The sequence below is a fragment of the Nyctereutes procyonoides genome, unplaced genomic scaffold (genome assembly GCF_905146905.1).
Source record: "Nyctereutes procyonoides isolate TBG_1078 unplaced genomic scaffold, NYPRO_anot_genome, whole genome shotgun sequence".
Lineage (NCBI taxonomy): Eukaryota > Metazoa > Chordata > Mammalia > Carnivora > Canidae > Nyctereutes > Nyctereutes procyonoides.
Window position 1 is genome coordinate 8,765,271 of NW_026575049.1, and position 23,762 is coordinate 8,789,032.

Consider the following 23,762-nt stretch of genomic DNA (forward strand, 5'->3'; position numbering starts at 1 on the left):
TCAGGGCACCGAACATCTGACGGTAATGACATTCAGCCTCCAGCCGTCTTGACCAAATGTGAATTGGCTGACCCAGATTACCCTTCCGAATCTTTTAAATGAGCTCTTCACCCCGCTCTAAACTTGGGCCTTCCTGGCTCTTGGTCCCTGTTTGTACAGCTTGGTGCTTTGAGGAAAATCTGAGGTTCCTGTTCTCCTGCCTGTGTCCTATCAATTTTCTCATTCTTTGTAAGGAAGGGCGGCTTCTAGAAGCAATGTCATTTCGTTGCACAGCCCTGATAGTTGGCTCGATAAAGGACATCTCAAAATGTGTTTAACAGTGACCTTCTCTAGGATGACGAAGTCAGTGCCCTTTTTTTTTTTTTTTGATGGAGTATGAAATGGAAGATACTGTTACCTTTATTTTCTGCATTTGGATCTCAAACTGATGAATTGTAGGAGAGTTTGTCATACATTATTTGACTTTACTAAACAATGTTTTTAATAGTTTGGAATAACATGGAACAATGTGCATAAAGTAAGATTAAGTGAAAAAAGCCAAATTGAACTAGTATATAGTATACAGTTGTAACTTTATAAAACTACAAACTCATGAATTTTTTAACAAGATTAAGGGGCACCTAGGTGCTCAGCCGGGCAAGCCACCGGCTCTTGCTCTCAGCTCAGGGCTTGATCTCAGGGTCATGAGTTCAAGCCCTGTACTGGGCTCTGTGCTGGGCACAGAGCCTACTTTAAAACAGAAGATGAAAACCTATCAAAATATAACAAGTTTTTATTTAGATGGAGAGGCTATGGCTTTTTAATAATGCTTTATTTTTTACTTCTATATCATGCTTTTTTAAAATTTTTATTTAAGGGTTTGTCTGGAAATGGGTGACTACTGCACCTCCTCCCAGAGTTGTGGGGATGAAGTGAGATAATGAATGCAAAGCCCAGGCCAAGGCTTGGCAGTAACTGTAATCCCTCCTACTTCATGGAGACCGTCTCTACATGTCTCATCCAGCCTGTCCTTGGACCCTTGCACAGTGTGTTGTTCATGCTCCATTGGGGTGCAACCCTAACGATTGCAACTTCATTTATTTTGAGCTAAAAATCTGTCTTCCTGTGACTCACCCATTAGCCATTATTTTGCCACTGCAATGATCTGTACGTACCTGAGGAAAAGAAGAGATAAATTTCATTTCACTTTTGCTTGGTAATCAACAGTTTCTTAGTCTTTTATGAGTGGCTGAATAAAAGGGTGTTTTTTTCAGTTCACTGTGGTAAATTGAAAGAGTAGCAAACAGAGAAAGGAGGGTTAGGCTTCAGTCCTGGCTCGGCCATTAGCAAGCTATTTTGCAAAAAACAAGTCATTTCGAGCATGTGGGCTCATCTACCTCATCTGAAAAGGAAATGATTACACTCTAGCAGTGATGACAAACCTGTTTCATCTCACATTCCACCGCTGATTGATTGGTACTGACTTCCCACCTGCAAGGTTGAAAGGGAACCTGGGGGTGGGTGCATTCTGAACTCAGTTAGTGATGTCTGCCAAGAAAATAGGAAGAGATGCTTTGGCAGCATTTGGGCCATAAATCTACCATGTGCAGAGTGGTCTGGGTCCACTTATGGTTTCAAATTCTCTTAATTAACAAACTGATTATATCGACAGATGTTTGCTTGGTGTCTTCTATAGGCTTGACTTTAAGCTTATGTAAACAACAGAAGCTGGTCTCTGAGCAAGCGCCACATGGTATAGTGCAGGCTGCACTGTGGGAACTTTGAGAAAGGGGGTGCCACTGGAATTCAGAGTGGTGGGGCGCAGACTTCATGGAGGAAGGGTTGTGTAGGCGGCAATAGGGGATTTGAATGAAAATAAGGGAGGGAAGAAGAGTACTCTGCAGGTGAAGGGAAAGTGCCCAGACAGTGATAAGCACCGTCTATCCCACCTGCACTGGTACGTGCTCATGCAGTCGGGGCAGCCGATGAGCTGCAGACAACTTAGGGAACTCTGTGAAAGCCAGCCTGACTTCACACCTGACCTGAAAGCCCACCGAATAACTCACTCCTCCCAGCAGCCCTGAGTGTGCACATCGTTGGCCTTATCTCAGAGTCACAGAGGTTTGTCATCTGCCTCTGTCCCGTGTCTGTAGATGGGGAAGGAGGCAGAGTTCCATGTTTGTGTGGGTCCAACAATCATGATCTTTTGAGGCAATGCAGTGTTCCTGGCCGGGATTCCTGGGAGCGTGCTGGTTTCATGGGCAGAGACCGGGAGATTGGTTGGGGAAGAGACCGTAACTAGGATGTGCAAGTTTGGAAATGCTGACATTGGATTCCTAGCAAAAATGGCAGTGGTAGGCAGGAGGCTTTGAGAGGGAGAGTAGGCCTGAAAGTCTGCATTCGGAATCTTCGTCTCGTTCAAGCAGCGAGAATAAATATCTTCTAAGGAGACACTGTCAAGGACACAGCTGCAGAACACCCAAGGAGGAAGCCAAGCCCACATTTCAAAGGTATTTTCAAGAAGTCTGGTGGTTTAGTTAGCCCAAAAATGTCTTAGTAATTTGAACTCTTCAAAGAGAATGTTATAAAAACAAAATTCATTTCCAGATGGTGGAATTTAAGGAGGAAAAAGGATTTGAAGAAAAGAATCTTGAAGAGTTGAAGTCTCTGTTCTTGGCAAAGTCTCTCTTATTTGGGAAACGAAGATGTTTTTGAATTACAGGATCACATAAAAGCATCTGAAAGCAGTAAACCTCCTTGTTATTTCCAGCCTATCCCTTAGCCAGCTTAATTGTTTTCACATTTATGAACGATTTTAAATTGAAATGCATTTTATCCTCGGCATTTTTCAGCCCAGGCATTCATTCCTGTTAATGTTTCCAAAGCCGAGATAATCTCAGTGAACATTTCTAATGTTTCCTATAAGATCATGTTCTCCGGCCGTATTGCCATGTGTCTCCTGCCAAATGAAACAGCCTTTCGTACGAGGGGGGTGGTCTAGGAAAGGGAAGAGGGGGAAAGCCATGTGCTCACAAATGAATTTTTAAAAAAGGGAATTGGATCAGAAACGCCTGGTGGTAGTAGGGTGCATGGGGGATTTCCTTCGTGAGGGACGAGAACCCTGGTGGCTGGGAGGGAGGCGGGGAGGCCACAGGGCGGTGGCCCCTTCCTAGGACCGTGACACCCTTGCCCCTCCGCCTTTCCCCCCAAACCTGATGGTGTGGCAAAGAAGCAGCTACGTGTCTAGTAGGGATGCAAAATCTGCAGGGAATGCAAAGTCTGTTGGTTTGATTGGTTCATTGTTTAATTGACGAGTCTCCTCCTTCTCCTTTCCCATCTCCCCCCACCTCCCAAAAAACACCCACTTTTGTTTTTCGGAAACATTTTAGATATAAAAATTCTTTTCCCTCAGATTTCCCTATTTTCCTCAAGTGTCTCCCTTCTTATAAAATTTCCAAATATGTCTATTTTTTCCGAAGAGATGCCAGCGCAGTTAAATCATACATAAACTTAAGTTTTTCCTTTGATTTTTGTTTATCGTCAGTGTCTCTAAACCCCAACATTCATTTATTTATACACAGGCGTGCATACACGCATGCACGCATCTGTGCCAAACACCCCTTTTTTCTCTCCATGATCTTAGAGTATCTGGAAATGATACTTTAAATCAGGTTCTTTCAGAACTCTGGAACTATTTTGAAACTCAGCAGATGCCCTGAAACTAATTAACCCAAGGATCCTTAGATCTCCGGGGTCATTGTTGCAACCCCCTGTACCTTTGTCACTTCACATTGATGCCTTGAACTTCTACAGATACCCAACCAAGTTTCTTGGGATTTTAAGGCAGGTGTAGGATGGACAAAGGCCAGCCTACATCCTTCAGAGTATATTCCGAGGCCCTCCCTGTGTATCAGGAACTCTGATTACATTTTTTCATTTAATCCTCGTAACAACCCAGAGAGGTAAGCATTCTCAGATCTTTTTAACCACGAGGAAACTGAGCCTTAAGGAAGTCATGCTAGTTTGGTTAGAGACCAAATTTCACATTTAATGCAGGAATACCCATTTAATGGCTGAGCGTAGGTCTCATAAGTCATCAGTAAAGCAACAGCAGCCTTTAATACTGTCCCTGAGTCCTGTCTGGGTTCAATGGAAGAGAGGCAGAAGGTTGTACAATCCAAAGGGGGAACAAAAGGCTTCAGCTTCATCAGATATATTGCATGCTGAAGGTTGGGGTGGGGAGTGTATGCCCTTTTTCAGTAGCCTATAAGTTCCTTGAGACGCTGGATCTTGCCTCATCTGGAGAGGAGTGTCTTGGTGTTGTAACAGCAGTGACACAGACGGCAAGATGTCCTGCTGCCTCAGTCTGTCATGAAGAGGCCGGCGGGTCCTCTTTATCTCTGAGTCCAATTTGTTGGAGTCCAGACTTTTCCAGAGAGTTTTCCAGGCACTCAGGGACTAGGCTGCTTTGCACCAATAACTCCCCCTAAAATCCCTTAAAAATTCATATTTTTAAAAACCAGTCATGTGCTTACATGTCAAATGTGTATTTGCACTTAGATTCCAATTCTGCACTATAATCTAGATGCATCATCATGGTTTATATGTACATTTTAGGCCCCTGGGCTTTGGCTAAATCAGGAGAAAGACTGGTGAGCAAAGAAAGCAATTCTTGTACCCTGGGAGGTTCAAGTCCCCAGAGAGAATTGTGGTGGAGGCCCTTGGCAAGAGAGAGATGAAATATGTTACCCTCCAGAGTCAGGATGCAAACTGACCACCTTGTGTAGGATTTTCCTCGTCTCCTCCGTGTACCACCCCAATCCTTCTACTAGAAGAATTATTTAGAGGGACACCTGAGTGGCTCAGATGTTGAGCATCTGCCTTTGGCTTAGGGCGTGATCCCAGGGTCCCAGGATCGAGTCCCACCGTCAGGCTCCTCACAGGGAGCCTGCTTCTCCCTCTGCCTGTGTCTCTGCCTCTCTCTGTGTCTCTCATGAATAAATACATAAAATCTTAAAAAAAAAAAAGAATTATCTAGAAAGGTGATGGTCTGTGTTTCAGCAAGTAGCTTTGTGGGAAAGAATAGAAGAAATAGGTTGTGAAAACCCTAAATTGACAGTGTAGGCCATTACGTGTTTCTTGTCTATCTCCTTGGTAAGCACGGTAGCTAGAGAGCTGCCCTTTGTTCAACTATATTGTTATATGATTGTAGTTATTTTATGTTGTCTTTATTTTACTGGTCTGTCTTTACCCCCATGGGACAAACGTATTCCATTGACCTTGTATGATGGCTGAAGGCGGTGTATGAATGCTCTATTTAGGGCTGCAGCGAGGGAAGGAATCCGGGCAGAGCTCGTTGTTGACGGGGCTTTTGAAGTTCCTACTTTCTTAAAACAGAACATTCTTCTTCCTCAGCCACTGTTGACTTTTATTTAGAACTTTTATTTAGAACACTGCACTCAAAATTCGTGTTATGCACTAAAGCCTGCTGGTGAACAACTTGTCTTTTCATCAACTATCTTCATTGAAAGTGTAAATGCAGTGCCCTAGATTCTTACTGATGCCCTCTCACTGGCCCACAGTCCTCTGTGGATTTTATTGCGTCACCCCTTGTGGTTACCCCACTTTCCTTAAGTGTGTCCGAGGCGTGAGTCAACAGTTGCTCAAAGCTCCCCACCAGCTTTGCTGAGGGTCAAATAAAAGAATCAGATTGTGGATTTTGTTTTTGATGCTTGCCTTTTTTTTTTTTTCTTTTGTGCCCAGGAAAGATCTATTCTTCAGGAATTCTAAGTGTTTTACAAATTCAGCTTTTGCATCCTTGTGGGTTTAAGCTTTTTAGAGCTTGAGTTGAGGAAGAAGAGGGCGAGATGTTTGACACTGAAACTCTGGCATTCAGGGTTTTCCTGTCCTCTTCTGAAATCAAGCATGTGCGTGCAGAGGGTGGGGATGTGTGCAGAAGAGAGCTGGGCGGTCAGTGCAGCAGAAGTGGAGGGGGAGAGGGTGGGGTTCTGGGAATGGGACCTCTCTGCCCGTCTCACCTCCTGGTACAGCTGCAAGCCCCTGCATTAGAGCCCCCAGCCCTCCGAAATGATCAAGGGGTCTCCAGAAGGCCCACCTAGGTGGGAACAACTGAAGTGCACACATACCTATGGAAGAAGTAATTATGAACTAAATGTTCTTATCTGGAGCTGGAGAGAAGGCAGGGGCTGGCTCTCGTGGACTCATGTTCAGAGGTTTGTCAGGATAGTCAACAGTATTTTCCCGGACGCCTGGGTGGCCCAGCAGTTGAGTGTCTGCCTTTGGCTCAGGGCATGATCCCGGGGTCCTAGGATCGAGACCCCCATCAGCCTTCTTGCAAGAAGCCTGATTCTCCCTCTGCCTGTATCTCTGCCTCTCTCTGTGTGTCTCTCATGAGTAAATAAATAAAATCTTTAAAAAAACAAAACAAAACACTATTTTCCAAGTGAGATGGATGATGAGTGACATAGATGAGTTGGACCCAGGCTGGCCTTAGAAGCTGCCGTGTTTCAAATATATGAAGAAAAGACAAGGCAAGGAGAAGACTGAGAACTGTGATTACTGATATGAGACTGAAGGGTTAGGCCCTCACTGACGTTCTCAGTTCTGTGAATTCTGTTGTTTGCCCCATTTCACATGTGAGGACAACATTGAGGCATATGGGGTACAGTAACCCCCCAGTGGTCACACTGCCAGAGAAAGGCAGGCTGGGACTCATGCCGGCTGTGGGCCATGTGAAATGCATGGGCTTAACCTTTCCCATCCCTGCTGTGGTGGCACTTTGAAGGTAAAAGTAAGCTGATGCTTACCTTACTGTCAGCCAAGATATTAAGTGATTATTAAGATTTTTCTGTGACAAGGAGACAAAACTGACTCTAAGCACCTTGCCTTTACCTGTAGATACTTGTTTTTTTTTAATTTTTTGAAAAAAAATATTTTTATTTATCTGGCAGAGAGAACCAGAGAGCACAAGAAAGGGGAATGGCGGATGGAGAGGGAGAAGCAGGCTCCCTGCTGAGCAGGGAGCCCAATGCCAGGCAATCCCAGGACCCTGGGATCCTGACCCAAGCCAAAGGCAGATGCCCAACCTGCTGAGCCACCCAGGTGCCCTTTTATGTTTTAAATAAGACTCAAGGGCAGCCCCAGTGGCGCAGTGGTTTAGCGCTGCCTGCAGCCCGGGGCGAGATCCTGGATCGAGTCCTGTGTCTGGAACTCTGCATGGAGCCTGTGTCTCTGCCTCTCTCTCTCTCTCTCTGTGTGTCTCTATGAATAAATAAATAGAATCTTTAAAATAAATAAATAAATAAATAAATAAATAAATAAATAAATAAATAAATAAATAAGACTCAAAGACATTTTTGTCATTAGTCCCTAGAAAGTCCATAGAGCTGGGACAGTAGACCAGGGTTATCCATAAGGCTGCCAAAGATTCCTCACATCTCTGCAGGTTGGTAGCTCGCTGCTGATAGGCTGGTAAGCTGATAAGCTCCTGAGCTCTGTGCACATCACAGGTACTTGATTGTTAGCTGATTAAAACCCAGTTAGTGGTCTTACTGCGTATCAGAAGGGTGCAAGGAAAGTGGCTTTGGTTAACTTTAGTTTTTCCTGTTGACAAAGCATCAGCTTTATCTGCCAACGCTCTATATGTATCTATACACTTGAAAAGCGCACTATTCCTGGGTCAGGTCTCCATTTTATTTCATTTTTTTAAGGGATTTATTTATTTGAGAGAGAGAGAGGCAGCACGGGAGCTAGAGAGTGTGTGCATGAAGAGGGGGAGAGATAGAGGGAGAAGAGAGGGAGAAGGAATCCCAAACAGACTGCCTGCTGAGTATGGAGCCACAACAGGGGCTGAGACCTCAGGACCCTGAGACCAAGACCTGAGCTGAAATCAACTGACTGAGCCACCCAGGCACCCAGGTTTTCATTTTAGAGTTTTACATACTACTTGTATTTATACTTTAAGAAGAATAAGAAAATACCCTCTAGTTCATGAAAAACTGTGCATGGCTTTGTTTTGTCAGTGTTTGGCATTAACCAGAAATGAAGGTGAGCTTGTCGTTTTTTTCCCACCGGAATGTCATTGTGATGTTTTTGTCTTGTTTGTCTTCGATCATGATTTTAGTGCAAACATACTTTTGGATGATCAGTTTCAACCCAAGCTAACTGATTTTGGCATGGCGCACTTCCGACCCCACCTGGAACACCAGAGCTGTACCATAAGCGTGGCCAGCAGCAGCAGTAAACATCTGTGGTACATGCCTGAAGAGTACATCAGACAGGGCAAACTTTCCATTAAAACGGATGTCTATAGCTTTGGAATTGTAAGTACCAAGTACCAGTCAACAAAGGAGGAAAGCTTATTCCCAGGAATGCTCTAAATTCTAAGAACTTTTTAAGGGCTTTTGACTGTTACTCATCGTCTTATACGTTAATTTTGTGTAATCAAAGAGTAAAATATAAAGTCATTAATTAGAATGAACGATATCTATTGTTAAAGTTAATCACTGCAACTAATTCTGCATATATATCTTACATATGTTTGTAGTTGACTTTCTCTGTATTCTTTATAGGTAATAATGGAGGTTCTAACAGGCTGTAAAGTGGTGTTAGATGATCCAAAGCATATCCAGCTGGTGAGAATCGTCTTCGTCTGTTCCTATCTCTCGGTCATTTTGGGGGTAGAGTTCTAAAAGATAAAGTTGTCTTCTTCTCTTTCTAGAGGGATCTCCTTATGGAATTGATGGAGAAGAGAGGCCTCGATTCATGTCTTTCATTTCTAGATAAGAAAGTGCATCCCTGTCCTCGGAACTTCTCTGCCAAGCTCTTCTCTTTGGCAGGCCAGTGTGCTACCTCGCGGGCAAAGTTAAGACCATCAATGGATGAAGTACGTACACATGGTTTTACTCAAAACCAAGCCCACAGAACCATGGAAAAATCTAAATTGGATAAATTGTGTGTCTAAGTGAATTCTTTATCAATGAGGCAAATCCAACTCCTCACACAGAGTTCTAACCTAATGGTTCTTCCAAGTCAACAAGTCACATTATTTGGTACTCTGGTAGAGGTCATTGCTGGGTGGGAATAGGGCACCACAAGAAATTTAATGAAAAGACTGAAGTGAGCAGCTTGGAGAGAATTTTATTCGACCTTCATTAAGAGATTTGGTCCATTAAAAATGCATTTCATATTTCCTCTATTGATTTTTAAAATTTACTCTTCAATTTCATCATCCATTGATTTAGTTGTTTATTTCTTCAACAAATATGTAGCTGGTGCTTACTTTGCATGTGCCAGACTTGGTATTGGATACGGAGGATGCAACAGTAATCAAGATACAGTTGTTGCCCTCAGCCTCAAATGAGAGCTCAGATTAGTTCAAGTGGCTTTTCAGTACAGAGAGATAAGCATAATGGTAGGTGGAAGCCCAGGTCAACATGGGAGCATAGAGTCAGAATAGAAAGGCATTTTAGTCGAAGAGAATTTATACCTACAAAGCTCAGAGGTAATGGATTTTCCAGCACTGATACTGCAGGTAGTTCATGGAAGTGGGAGGTGGTGAGGCAAAAGCTGGAGTGCTTAAAATCATAGAAAGTTCCAGGTGATAGAGGGATGTGAATTCCATTCTGGGATTTTGGGTTTATCCTGAATCTATGGCAGAGCCATGAAAGGGTTTTCAACAAGAGATCAGCACAATCAGAATATGAAGAGCACTGGCCTGGGAGTCAGGAGAGCTATATTTTAGGCCTGGCACCACCAGTGAGAGCTATGTGACCTGGTATCTTGGGCCCAAAAAGAGCTGTGAGATATATAGTGGAAGAAACCTGGAGTTGGGAGCCAGATCTGAGGTCAAGCAATAGATCTGCTCCTTCCTGGCTAGTGATCTTTTCTGAGCCTCAGCTTTATTATCTGTAAAATGAGGATGACAGTGTTGTTTGTGCAGAATAAACGAAGTAATGCGTGTGAAGGCACTTTGCAAATAGTAAAGCTCTCTAAATATATTTTTAAAAATGACGTGTGTGTGAAGGGAGGCTACATGTTCTTTTAAATCAGGTCAGTAGTTCTTGGTTTGGGCTGCACGTCCAAACCAACTGAGAAGCTTTTAAAATACAGATTCCTGGGCCCCTGTCTTCATATTTTTTTCAGTGATGATCTTTAGATTGGGACCAGGGGATCTGTATTTTAAGAAAGCTCCTGTATGTAAATCTGGCATTTGAGAACTACGGATTGGGTCCCCTGTCCTCTGACACTTTCTGGTACTCCACATATTAAGGTTGAAGTGAAAAATGGACAGAGACTCAGCCAAGGTCCCACAGCAGCTGGGGGCAAATCTAAGCCTTAACTCAGGTCCCTTGATGTTTACTTCATTGCAGTTTCTTTTATATTTGGTTTCAAGTCTCTTAATTTACTCATTAAACTGAAGGGGTTTAAGCTAATCTTCAATACCTTCTCATTCAAAACTCTATAGTTGAACTTATTTCATGAAAATACGAGAACATTCCTTAGCAGGTAGATGGAAATAAGGTAAAAGGAGAGGTTATTCAAGCTTAACTCCATGTTTGTTTGCTTCTTGGTTAACCAGGTCCTAACTACTCTTGAAAGTACTCAAGCCAGCTTATATTTTGCTGAAGATCCTCCCACCTCCCTAAAGTCCTTCAGGTGTCCTTCTCCTCTCTTCTTGGAGAACGTACCAAGTATTCCAGTGGAAGATGATGAAAACCAGAATAATCATTCACTGCCTCATGATAAAGGTTTGAGAAAAGTTGGAGTGACTCAGAAAGTTCCATTCGAATGCAGCCAGTCCGAGGTTACGTTTCTGGGCTTTGACCGAAAGACAGGCAGTGAGAGGAATGAGGATACCTGCAACAGGCCCAGTTCTTCTTGTAAAGAAAGTGGGTCTCCAAAGCATGTAGCTCTATCCCAGGACCCAGGGGCCTATGGTACGGATATGGACCCTTCTGTAGAAGCTCCAGGCCATTCTTACAGGAGCAGGCCAGTGGAGACCAGCTGTTCCTGTGAATTTTCCTGGAACGAATGTGAACAGTATAAAAGGGAATCGATTTCACCAGACGATAAAGAAGAAAGCAAGTAATTGCTAAGGCACCCGAGGACAGGTATCGTCTTGGGAAAACATTGTCACCATAAGTGATGCTAAGAGGACTATCGATGGTGAGTTTGGGTGATGCAGGTCAACAATTTGGACGATGTTATTCCTTCCTTCCCAATTCCCAAAACAGAGTGGCTCAAACCTAGGCTAAGTTAGAGCCATTCAAAATTACTTAAGATCATGACCTTTGACTTCAAACAAAACCTACCAAAAAGGGACTGGATTCTGTTGTCTTCGTCATCATCAACATGAGCCCTCAGATCCTCCAGTCTGCTATGTACGGTCAGTTCAGTTAGGTTCCATTGTTCTGTTTAGCTTGCTTGAGACGGTTGTAGGAAGTGTCTAATTTGTAAATGTTAGCAGATGCCTTTTTAAATAATTGCCCTTTTGTTTACTTCAGTTAACCCTTAGTATTTTTTCTGTTCATCCCTGTCTGAAAATGAGCTAGATTTGCTCCCGACTATGACATGTTCTGTGGAAAGAGGGAATTCGTGCCCAAGATCTGTATTTCTCTATTTAAACTCTTAGGATAGTTTATCATGTATCATATAGTTGTTGGCTATTGTTACAATTTTTTTTTGCAAACTATTATATCTTGAGTAGAATGTATAAAATTTTAATCAGTTAATTTTTATTTCTGAGAAAATCGCTGGTCACAAGGGCCGATGTCAGCTTTTAGTTTGATTCTATACCAGCCAACTCTGTGCCTCTACCTCCTGTTTACTGGATCTCCCCCTGTGGAAATCCTACCCGTCCTTCCTACCCTGTGGAAATCCCACCCGTCCTTCCCCCTGTGGAAATCCTACCCGTCCTTCAAGGCTCAGCAGAAGTGCCTCTTCCAGGAAGCTTCCTAAATCTCTCCACCCAGAAGTACTGACTTCATCAGCATTGCCACAGCATTGTTTTTGTGTTTCTATCTTATATTTGTTACTTTCTGAATTATATCAAAGTTGCCTGTGCCATCCAGTCTCTCTGACTGGCTTGTAAACTACCTGTATTAATTTCCTTTTGTTGCTAAACAAATTATAACAAACTTACTGGGTTAAAACAGTGTAAGTTGGGGTGCCTGGCTGGCTCAGTTGGTAGAGCATCTGACTCCTGATCTTAGGGTTGTGAGTTTGAGCTCTACAATGGGTATAGAGATTACTTAAAAAAACAAAACAAAACAACAACAACAAAAAAAACCAGACAAACAAAACAATTTAGTTATTTTACAGTGCTGAAGGTCAGAGGTCCTTGACATTCTTTCTGGAGACTCTAGGGGAGAATTTGTCCCCTTGCCTTTTCTAGCTTCTAGAGACTACCTGCATTCACTGACTCGTGGCCTCTTTCTCCATTCTCAGAGCCAGTATGTGGCATCTTTGAATCTTTGAAGATTTCTCTTTCTTTCTCTCTTTGATCTTTTCTTCATCACCTCTTTCTCTTACTTTGGGCCTCCTGCTTCTCGTAAGGATCCTTGTGTTTGTGTTGGGCCCACTCAGATAATCCACAGAAATCTCTGAATCTCAGGACACTTAATTTAATCACATCTGCAATGTCTCTTTTCTCCTGTGAAGTCATTCACAGGTTTCTGGGATTAGGACATGGATATCCTGCTGGGGGGGAGGGGAGGACACATTACTCTGTCACATTCCCTGAGTGTGTAAGGAGTCATCTCTTCAAGGCCCACATTAGCCTGTACAGAGCTGTTGTTTCCTTACAAGTGAAGTTGAATTAAATTATCTCTAAGAGGGATCTCTGGGTGGCGCAGCGGTTTGGCGCCTGCCTTTGGCCCAGAGCGTGATCCTGGAGACCCGGGATCGAATCCCAAGTCAGGCTCCCGGTGCATGGAGCCTGCTTCTCCCTCTGCCTGTGTCTCTGCCTCTCTCTCTCTCTGTATAACTATCATAAGTAAATAAAAAAAAATTATCTCTAAGAACCCACATAATAAGAAATTCAGCTATGGTAAACATTGCTGAATAAAGTGGGGATAAGGACTGTCTTCATGATGATGAATAGAAATACTCCACAAAAACCATTTCCATAGGATTAATGGAATTTCCTTCTCTAGCACATTTATAATAAAAGGGTAGACCTCTAGCCTTCTATAGACATTTTTTTCTTTTTCTTTCCTTCCTTCCTTCTTTCCTTTCTTCCTTTATTTTTTTATTATTATTATTTTTGGTGAGTTAGTACAGTTAGGTTAATCATAGTGAGATTGGAGGCCAGATTTCAGATTTAAGAACAAATGATTAAAGAAGAAAGTCATCAGGAATCAGGGTCAGGTTAAGAGACCAAGGTCAGAAACATGAAGCTATAATTCTGGGAAAAAGGATCTCATGATGAGGTTCAAATAGAATATGCCTTAGTCTGATTGGCAGTCCACATAAAGGTCCAGGTAAACAGTTGAGAGAAGTCATGCTCAGGCTGGCCCTCACGTGCCCTGACTGCCCTTCACTGTCTTGCCCATATGTTCATGGCATGTGTTGACAATGCTCCCAAATCGCCCATGTGCCAAAATTAGTAGGGACAAACAGTTGGACCAGACTTTGTATGATTTCTTGTGATCTGTCCTAGTTTGGCAGCTCTCGATTATACATGTTAATGAAAAGAAGTATAAAAGCTTTTGGTGTTTGGCTTTATATATTATAAACCATCAGGATTTAGCTTATCTTAGAAACATAATCTGAAACTATTTTGGCCGAATTGGGGAAATTAGCCTGGCATTGTGTGAAGTTGCCACTAGTAATTCAAAAGAAGTAATCAAGACGATCAAGAATTGACTTTATGTTGAACTGTTTTTCGCCTTGAGTCTGGACCTCCCAGTACCCTCGGTGAGAGGTCATAAAGGGAGCTGTGATGAACACCAAGCCTGAGCCATTACTTGGCACATGGAATTATGTTGGAATTATGTTGATTTGAATTCGCTTAGCAGTGTTTCCCAAACTTCAGTGTGCATCCAAATGATGCGGAAGTCTTGTTAAGAACAAATTGCTGAAAACAAAAAACAAAAAACAAATTGCTGGACCCCACTCAGTTTCTGATGCAGTAGTTCTGGGGTTAGGAATTTGGCTTTCTAGCAAGTTCCCAGATACCGCTCATGCTGCTGCTGTTCAGACCACTCTTTGAGAACCTCTGCCTTAGAGTGTTCTCAAATAGTCATAGATCAGTACCTTTCCATCTAGGTGTATGGTTTTTGAGAGAGTAATCATTTAAAAAAATTCTTTTATATTTGCCCTCTTACTTAAGCTTTTAGTTATTTGGAGTAGGAGCTCTAGAAATATTGTTAATCAGTCATCTTTTCTGATGTGGTCACCTTGCTAGGGTATGACTACTTTGTACATCTTAAAGAACAAGTCAGATTATCTGGCAATAACCTGATCAATGATATGGCAGGCAGATGCCACTGTGGCTGAAAATTAAAAGAATCTTCTATTAAGTAAACTAGTCCTCCTTGATTTGCCTTCTGGTGTGTTAATACAGGGTCATTGATAGGAATTAAATCTTGCACACTGCTCTGGGCAATAAGAGAGGACCTCCATGGCTTCATGATTTGGAGACTCAGGTACATGAAGAAACCAAGAATGAGCCTTCAAGTGTTCCCTTTGATCAGCAAAGATCAATTAGTAAAGAATTTCACTCATTTTTCACCTATATAATGCACCATGGGCAATCCCCTAGGCCAATCTTATTTACTTGTTAGGTTTTTTGGCCTCACTTTATAATGTCCCAAAGCACAGGGAAAATATTTCGTGGTCTTTGAAAACAGGTATGGGACTTCTGGCATAATCACCTTTATTGACTTCTTGAGAATTGTTATAATGATCCGAAACTCGCTGCATTATCGTATAGCCTCATGGGATGGTATGTTAGCCTGTGTAAAACAGCTTCTATGACTTGAGATGTGGTGAGTCTAGGAAATGAGGGTTAGCCTGAGTAGCATTTATCAAGCACTGTGTTGGCTCCTAGGACACTGAGGAAGGAGGAAAGGCAACTAGCCAACTCAACAGTTTGGTAACATCTGGTATTTGAACCACAAACCAATGGAACTGAAAATAAAAGGGTAAGGAGGTTACTGTGTACTTATAAGAGAGGAAGGAAGGTTTCTTGGAGAAGCTTGCTGGAGAGAGAGAGGGAGGAAGAGAAATAGAAAAGGGGGCCCAGGATGGACATCCAGAGGTTTGGGGGCCAGGAGCTCTCAGAACTCCACACAACACAGGCCCTGGGGCTGGAAGGATGGGCAAGGGCAAAGGGAGCTGGGTCCAGAGGTTTCTGTGTTTTTTCCCTGTTTAGCCTTCGCAGCCACCCCAAAGATCTGAATCCCATTTTAGAGGTGAGAAGACTTATTTACAGACGGTAAGGAACATGCCTGAGGCCCTCCCATATCTGGGAGAGCCCGGATTTGAATGCACATCTCTCTGGTTTCAAGGCCCACACCCTTTCTCGTACTGCATGTTACAGAGAAGCCCCCACAGATCCAAGCTCTTATGAAAAGGCATAGATGTCATTTGTTGAATCCACAAGGTTTCAGTGAGGACACAAGGCTTGACATGTCTTCCGCCTTTTTTCACTATCCTGCTTCTCTGTTAACAGTTATCCACTTTGTCATTAGATGTGAGTTAAATATATACACTGATCCAACCATTCATTCTTTGAATGAACATTTATCAACATTTGTGTCAGGCACTGTTCTGGGGAGCTGGGGACGCAGTGAAGATCACACCCAACAAAGATCCCTGATCTCATGGAGCTTATGTTCAAGGGAATAAATGAATGAATGGATGAAAGGAAACACCATTCCTTTAATCTCAATTCTTTTTTTTTTCCGTATCATTATTTTCAATGTCCAATGTTTATAATATGAGAACTGGGGCTTTCTCCTCAACTCAAGTTTATAAATTTTCAATTGGCTTGTGAGGCCAATAGGAATATTTATTCTTGTCTAATTTGGTTTCTGGGAAGACTTCATTCAGGTCCTCAGTGGTCATCTGATCAAATGGAATTATGTTCTTCATCTTCTCCAGCTCTTTTTCATATTCTTCAATCCTGGCCTTTGAGAGGGACGAAAACTCAGCACAGCTTTTCACATCTTCTTTTTCCTCAGCATCCACCTGGACAGTGTATTTATCCTCTGGCACAGGAAACTTCAGGGCATTAAACTTCTTCTCAAAGTCATCTACCAAGCCAGCCTTTGCCACATTGGCCTTGTAGTAAGCCCAGTCGATAGCAGGTGGTTTCTCAGGAAGAGTAGCCAACCTGGAGGTAAGCATCTCATTCCAGGATTTCAGGGAGTTGGCAATGGCCTTCTGGTTTCGGGGTATGATCTCCCCAAAAGCTACCCAGTCAATGGTTTTTAGAGCAAGTTTTTGCCCAGCCATCTTGAGATCCTTCACCGACCCCCTTTCATCTCAATTCTAATGCTCACTGGTGGCTCTCCAGGAGACCAGCCTCCCTGAGCCATCTCGCAGAGAGTGTTGTCTGGACTTAGACTCTGGCTTCTTCGCCAGCTCTTTCTAGGGGTTCACAGAGACTTCTCCTTATCCTGTTTTACAGCTAATGTCTCTACAGTGGCTTGTTGCTTTGCTATTAGTGTGCAGTAGGCAGGATGGCATGGTTTGCAGCCACCGTAACAGACCTTCTTCTTCCATTGACCTATGATTTCTTCAGGATATTTATTTGGCTACTCGTGGCATCTTCAACTGGGTTCTTCTAAGGACCCGAAGCACCTACACATGCCTCACCTCCCTATCACTCCAAAATGTAGTTATTGACTTCTCTCTTCTCCACAAAACTGAAAATTCCTTGAGAGCAGGGTCTATATCCTGCTCATTTTTGTATCTCTAACAACTAACATGGTATCTGGCATGTAATGGGGCCCAATAAATATTTGTAAAGTGAATGAACTAAATAGTCCTTTAAAACATCTTCAAATCATTGGTACCTAGTATATCAACACTGTCATCTACATTGTTCCCAAAGTGCCATGTTTCTAAGATCCATTCTACTGGCATTCATTTGCCTAGATGGTTCCATACTGCTATTTGTGGATAAAAAGTTATTAATGTCAAATATTAATATCTGAGATATCTTTAAAAAGAGGAATTAGACATTGTGTACATTGCTTACAAATTTGCTTCATGGTGGAAAATATTCCCAAACCATTTCTAAGTAATCACAGACCAGCATCTTGATAGAAGATAAACTGATACTTGTGATAGTTTGTTTCCATCTTTCTGTCAAATTATTTATAAATATTTGATGGTCTATTGAACATGACATGCAAGTATTTTCTTGGGAGACATTTTTGCTCCAAAGACCTACATTGCCTACCAAACTTTCACTTCAGTGCCTTCTTATTGATGTCATCTGCCTCATTGAAAGCTTTGTGGTTACCTCTACAAAGAGCAAGGGGATAGTTCCAAAGCTCTTAATTGGCTCCTTAATTTTAAAATTTCTTACAGGGACGCCGGGGTGGCTCAGCGGTTGAGCACCTGCCTTCCGCCCAGGACGTGATCCTGGAGTCATGGGATCAGGTCCCACACTGGGCTCTCTGCATGGAGCCTGTTTCTCCCTCTGCCTGTGTCTTTGTCTCTCATGAATAAATAAATAAAATCTTTAAAAAAAATTTCTTACAGAGCAACATTAATTGCATGGAGGGTAAGCAGGTAGAAAGCTTACTTGTGGGAGATTCAGACTCGGTTAACATGGAAGTATCTAGTATGTGGTAGATGCCTTCATCACTTAGGCTTTGAATGCCTAGTGAGCTGGGAAAGTTGACTCTTATCTGGAGTCACACCAATATTGAAGTGGGGATGCAAACTGAAAACTCTTTATTCCTGATTTATTCAAATCAGGAAATACCTGCTCTGAAAAAGGGGAACTTAAAAAATAAAGGCATCCTCTATTTGAGAATTTTTTAAAAAGTAAATATATGTGTGTTTATTATTTAATTTGTATTATTTTAACACATTTTATTTATTTGACAGAGAGAGGGGGAGAACACAGCATGGGAAGCAACAGGCAGAGGGAGAGGGAGAAGCAGGCTCCCTGCAGAGCAAGGAGCCCAATGATGTGGGGCTCGATCCCAGGACCATGGGATCATGACTTGAGCCAAAGGCAGATGCTCAACCAACTGAACCACCCAGGTGCCCCTACTTTATTGGTATTAATTGTATGTGCCCAGATGGGCAAATATTCAAATAATTGACAAGAATATAAGCAAAGGGGCATTCTTGGTCCTCTTGGCAAGAGTGAAAATTGAGGGAACCCTGGGTGGCGCAGCGGTTTAGCACCTGCCTTTGGCCCAGGGTGCGATCCTGGAGACCTGGGATCGAATCCCGCGTCGGGCTCCCGGTGCATGGAGCCTGCTTCTCCCTCTGCCTATGTCTCTGCCTCTCTCTCTCTCTGTGACTATCATAAATAAATAAAAAAGTTTTAAAAAAAAAGAGTGAAAATTGGTGCAGCTTTTCCAGAAGACAGTATGTATTAAATTTGGCAATATGTGTCAAAAATTCACAATACACTTTTTACCCAGCAATTTGTTTAGAATTTATCCCAGTGAAAGAAAATCACACAAGTATGTAAACATGAGGGCAAAGAAGTACTTGATGGTGTTTATGATATAAAACTTTGGGAGGTGCCTGGGTGGCTCAGTTGGTTAAGTGTTAGACTCTTGATTTTGGCTCAGGTCATGATCCTAGGGAATCTGCTTGAGATACTCTCTCCCTCTGGCTCTGCCCCTCCTGCTTGTATTCTTTCTCTCTCTCTCTCTCTCTCTCTCTCACATAAATAAATAAATATTTAAAAACAACAACAACAAAAGCCTTTGGAAATAGCCTAAATATCCTTTAATAAAAAATGGGTTAAATAAATTCCAGCACATATATACCATTAAATCATATGCGACTGTCATTAAAAATCATTTAGGTCTTATTCATTGCTATGGAAATTTGTCCGTGAAATACTATCAAATGAAAAAGGAGGCTATAGAATAATATGTTCAATGTGGGCCCATTTATAATACTGGATATTTTAAAATACTGTATGTTCCATACAGAGATCTTTGCCAAGAGAGGCGTCTTTTTCCCGGCCATGGTATTCAGATGATATTTACTTTAGACTTTTATGTATTTGAAATTTTATAATGAGTATATATCATTTTTGTTACCAGAAAATAATAAAACGATTTTTTTAAAGTTTTTTTTAATTTTTTTTTTATTTATTTATGATAGTCACACACAGAGAGAGAGAGAGGCAGAGACATAGGCAGAGGGACATAGGCAGGCTCCACGCACTGGGAGCCTGACGTGGGATTCGATCCCCGGTCTCCAGGATCGCGCCCTGGGCCAAAGGCAGGCGCCAAACCGCTGCGCCACCCAGGGATCCCCATAAAACTATTTTAATGTTGGAAAAATATCCTATGCATTTCGACATTGGCCTGGCTTTTTGCATACTTCCACCCCTGATAGCAACTGGCAACTACCAATAATCTTCTATTCCATTTCCCTTTATTATTTGTCTTCCAACCTTAGTGGTTGGAAGGTTGGTTGCTCCCATGTAGATCTGTCGGGTATCCCCTGAAAAACAAGTTTTGAGAGGACTTACAGCAAAGCAATCCAAGATGCAAAAACGAGACAAGCTGAAATACAGAAGAGTGGAGAACAGATCACAGTGCACAGTTGAGAATGCCTTACAATTAAATATTAGTTGGTTTTGGTAAAATCTTTAAAAATTACCCTTGAACTTTATACTTACAAATCAGTACTTCAAGGGGTAGCCTACAGTTAAATAAAAAAAAAATCACACACACACAAAAATCACAAGATCTTTGGAGAGAGAGATTTTTAACCATAAAGTATCTATTCCTCAGACTTGTGTCCCTCTATCCCTTTTAGCCTACATAGAATTTTTAACTTGCTGAAGTTAGCAGACTCGGGGCTGTAGTTATCAGTTGAAAATACAACTTGTCACAGTGCAGAGAACATGGAACTGAATACAGTGTTTTTCTCTAGCAGGTGGAGATGGAGCCTATGTAACTAGGCTAATGGGGCCCACAATACATTAATTATAAAGGGAAATAGCAGAAGTGTACTCCAGGGTGAAATACCAGTTCTAACGAGTTCTATCTGGAGGGACTGTTTGTGGGCATAAGTTACGGAGGGCGTAAATATGATAAAAAACACTTCCCAGGCAAATCCAGCTAAAAGATAAATTAGTGCTGGCTTAAAAAAATTTTTTTTAAAGATTTTATTTATTTATTCATGAGAGACACAGAGGCAGAGACACAGGCAGAGAGAGAAGCAGGCTCCCTGCAGGAAGCCCGGTGTGGGACTCGATCCTGGGACCCCAGGATCACGCCCTGGGCTGAAGGCAGATGCTCAACCGCTGAGCCACCCGGGGGTCCCAGTGCTGGCTTCTTAAGAGCATAACACTGCCACACATTTTGTTCTCTTGATACCAAATTAATGAGTTGCTGCTGTTTTTGTGTTTCCTGGAAGAGAAATGGCAGGTAATACCACTGCCCCATCACTGCGAAGATTTCAGCAACAGAGGTTAAGGGGGGGTTCTGGGGGAACTCAGCCAGCTAAGCATCTGACTCTTGATTTCGGCTCAGGTCATGATCTCGGGGTCCTGGGATCCAGCCTCGAGTTGGGCTCAGTGCTCACCAGGGAGTCTGCTTGAGGATCTCTCTCCCTTTGCCTCTGCCCTTCCTTCTTTACACACACACAAAAACACAAACACATGCTCTCTCTCTCTTTCTGAAAATAGATAAATAAATAAAAACAAATTTTAAAAAGGTATTTCTCTAATAAAAATGTATTGCATGTTGTAGAAGACGTAGTCTGACATGTCCTCATATCCCAGCATCATTGGTCCTTGTTTCAGTGGCCATCTGAGTGAACCAAGTAGCATCCCTGCATCACAGTCAAACGATCTCATCAATCACAGTGAAACTACAGCCCACTTTTCTTCAGCCACTGTTTCCACGGCACACTCTGGACCCCATTCCTACCCGAAACTGCTACACATTAGAAATCGTTGTAGGCCGTCCTGCACTTGCCAAAGACATCCGATTATCTGATCTCTCCAGTTTTTCCTGGCTTGTCCATGGCCATGCTTCTCCTCCTCATCCACTCCACGTTTTTTTTTGGCGTAGGTTGAGCCATGGGTTCGCCTGTATCAGTGTTGGTCCTCATGGAGAAATAGAGCCCCTATACCAGTTCTTTTAAACAGATGGAATTTCATGTTGGGAATTGCTTATCAAAAGGCTGCGAAGGCTACAAGAGGAAAAAGAAGAAGAAGAAGAAGAAAAAGAAGAAGAAGAAGAAGAAGAAGAAGAAGAAGAAGGAGAAGGAGAAGGAGAAGGAGAAGAAGAAGAAGAAGAAGAAGAAGAAGAAGAAGAAGAAGAAGAAGAAGAAGAAGAAGAAGAAGAAGAAAAAAGGAAAATGTTGAAGTTATCTAGAGATGAGCAATGACAAGAAGCCATTGTCACTGTTATGGATAAAGGAGAAAAAAAGAGAAAAGGTGCGAGTAAATGCCTATGAGCGCTGTCCTGCTGAGGCTGCGGAGGGCTCGCTGCTGGTGCTTCTGGAAACGGTGCTGCCCCGGAGGAAAGCGGGAATGGGGGCCAGACCACCACCTGTGCAGCTCCTACCTTACCGCCAAGGCCCCAAAAGCCTTCACCCCTTCTATGTTCCGAAGTGAGGACTTAGCTGTTGGGGCATCCAGGAGACACAGTTTTCTCCAAACTGCACAGGAAAAGCACCGAAGGGCAAGGATGGACAAATTCTGCCCTTTGGCCATTCAGAGGTTGTCCTCACCTTTGCACCTTATGCGTAAACTTCCAGTGACAGCAACAATATCGCACCATATTCCTTAAATAATTGAAGATGCTGTCGCTGTTTCAAAAGGGGAGGCACAGGGTCTCAACAGTCACGATCTCTGTGTCCAGGTGATTTTAATCTATCTTCTGCCTAAATTTTCTAAGAATAAAGGTAACCATCACCAATATTCCTTCCATACCACGGGATAAGAGAGAGGGGAAAATAAATAATTGGTGAACATACATAAGTACATACAAGACAGGGGAAATCTGTGCGGCGGCGCTACTCTTTGTTTCTGTAATTTGTGGTCGGCTGCGAGTCACTTTCCTTCCACCTGCCCTGGGCCCGAGCCAACACATTCGGGGTGCAGGCCCCCCCCGCAAGACCGCCATCCCTATAGGGTACGAGCCGGCAGCAGTCTGCATCAGTGCTCACTGTACACTAGCTTGCTTTTCTTTCTTTCTTTCTTTCTTTCTTTCTTTCTTTCTTTCTTTCTTTCTTTCTTCTTCTTTCTTTTCAGATTTTATTTGTTTATGAGAGACACAGAGAGGGAGGCAGAGGGAGAAGCAGGCTCCCTGTGGGACTTGATCCCAGGACCCCAGGATCACACCCTGAGCCCAAGGGAGATGCTCAACCCCTGAGCCCCCCAGGCGCCCCCACACTAGCTTTCATCACTGGCTGTGGAACTGTTAGGGGGCACAGCTCCCTGGATTCCAGTCTCAAACCTTCCCGTCCTCCTTGTGCTCCCCAGTCTGATTCTCCCCTTTGTAGCTGCCATCGATACCCAGAACCACCACCGCAAGCTATGTCTTTCTTCTTGGCCCAGTGGCACCACGAGCCCAAACTGACAGTCTCAACGCCCCGGTTTGTAAGACCCCTGTGTCCACGTGGGATCACGTCTCACTTGAGACCTATGAGTTTTAAATGAGCAGAGCTCGTGGGGCAGAGCGGACTGGCTCAGCTGGTGCGGCCTACGACTCTCGATCTCGGGGTGGCGAGTTCGAGTCCCACACTAGGCACAGAGCGAGTACAGACAGACAGACATACATAAGCAGAGCTCAGAACTGATGAGATGAGAAGCTGAAAAAAATATATGAGTGGGTATTTTAATTTTTCTCAGCATCCTTGCCATTGGATAATGGGAAAGATTTTAAATCACCAATAGCTCTCTTAAAATTTATCATACCGAATCAAATGTAATACTTTAAATGTTGTATGTAAAAAGAAGATTAATTTATTCTGTTATTTCATTTGGATATATTATATTTCTGTTAATTTAGTCTAAGTTTGTCCCAAGTGTGGGTACGTGTGTGCATCAAAGGCAAGGCTTCCTACGAGCTCTTATAGAGCTAAAGGATCTACCCAAGGCCTTGAGATCTTCTTCACATAAACTTCTGATAAGCATCTATCTCCTTCACCTTTTCCTTATGTGACTGATTATCACAAAATAAAACCCAGAGCTTATTATATCATCATTGTCCTAATATTGTCCAGTTATTTATTTATTTATTTATTTATTTATTTATTTATTTATTTATTTATCCACCTATTTTCAAATGACTTAATACACATTGTGGTTCCGGGCCACCTTGTTTGTTTTGAATCACTGATCCTACATTTTGGGGTAGCCCCTGTCTAACTCCATTCTTATCACTCTCCCCGTCATTCATCAGCTGCAGCCAAGCCAAGGCCTCTTGGTGCCAACCTGGTTCCCACCTCAGGACTTTTGCACTTGCCCTTCCCCTGCCTGGAGCTCAATCCCCCAGAATTTCTCTCTCTGCCGTTACTCCCGCTCGCCCTTTGCAATCTTTCAGTTTCCTTCATTTGTCAGCGGGTGACATTATATGTTACACTTA

General features: G+C 42.8%; 1 protein-coding gene across 2 annotated transcripts in view; it reads left to right on the top strand.

The window, feature by feature from the left end:
• IRAK3 (interleukin 1 receptor associated kinase 3) overlaps window positions 1-18,011 on the top strand; it is a 51,595-nt gene extending 33,584 nt beyond the window's left edge. For both annotated transcript variants that reach the window (XM_055328397.1, XM_055328398.1), the window contains exons 9-12: window positions 8,123-8,321; window positions 8,571-8,633; window positions 8,720-8,884; window positions 10,580-18,011. In XM_055328397.1, the coding sequence (XP_055184372.1) occupies window positions 8,123-8,321; window positions 8,571-8,633; window positions 8,720-8,884; window positions 10,580-11,089 (937 nt within the window). In that variant the 3' untranslated portion in view covers window positions 11,090-18,011. The remainder of the gene's footprint in view (window positions 1-8,122; window positions 8,322-8,570; window positions 8,634-8,719; window positions 8,885-10,579) is intronic.
• Window positions 18,012-23,762: the final 5,751 nt, after the last annotated feature.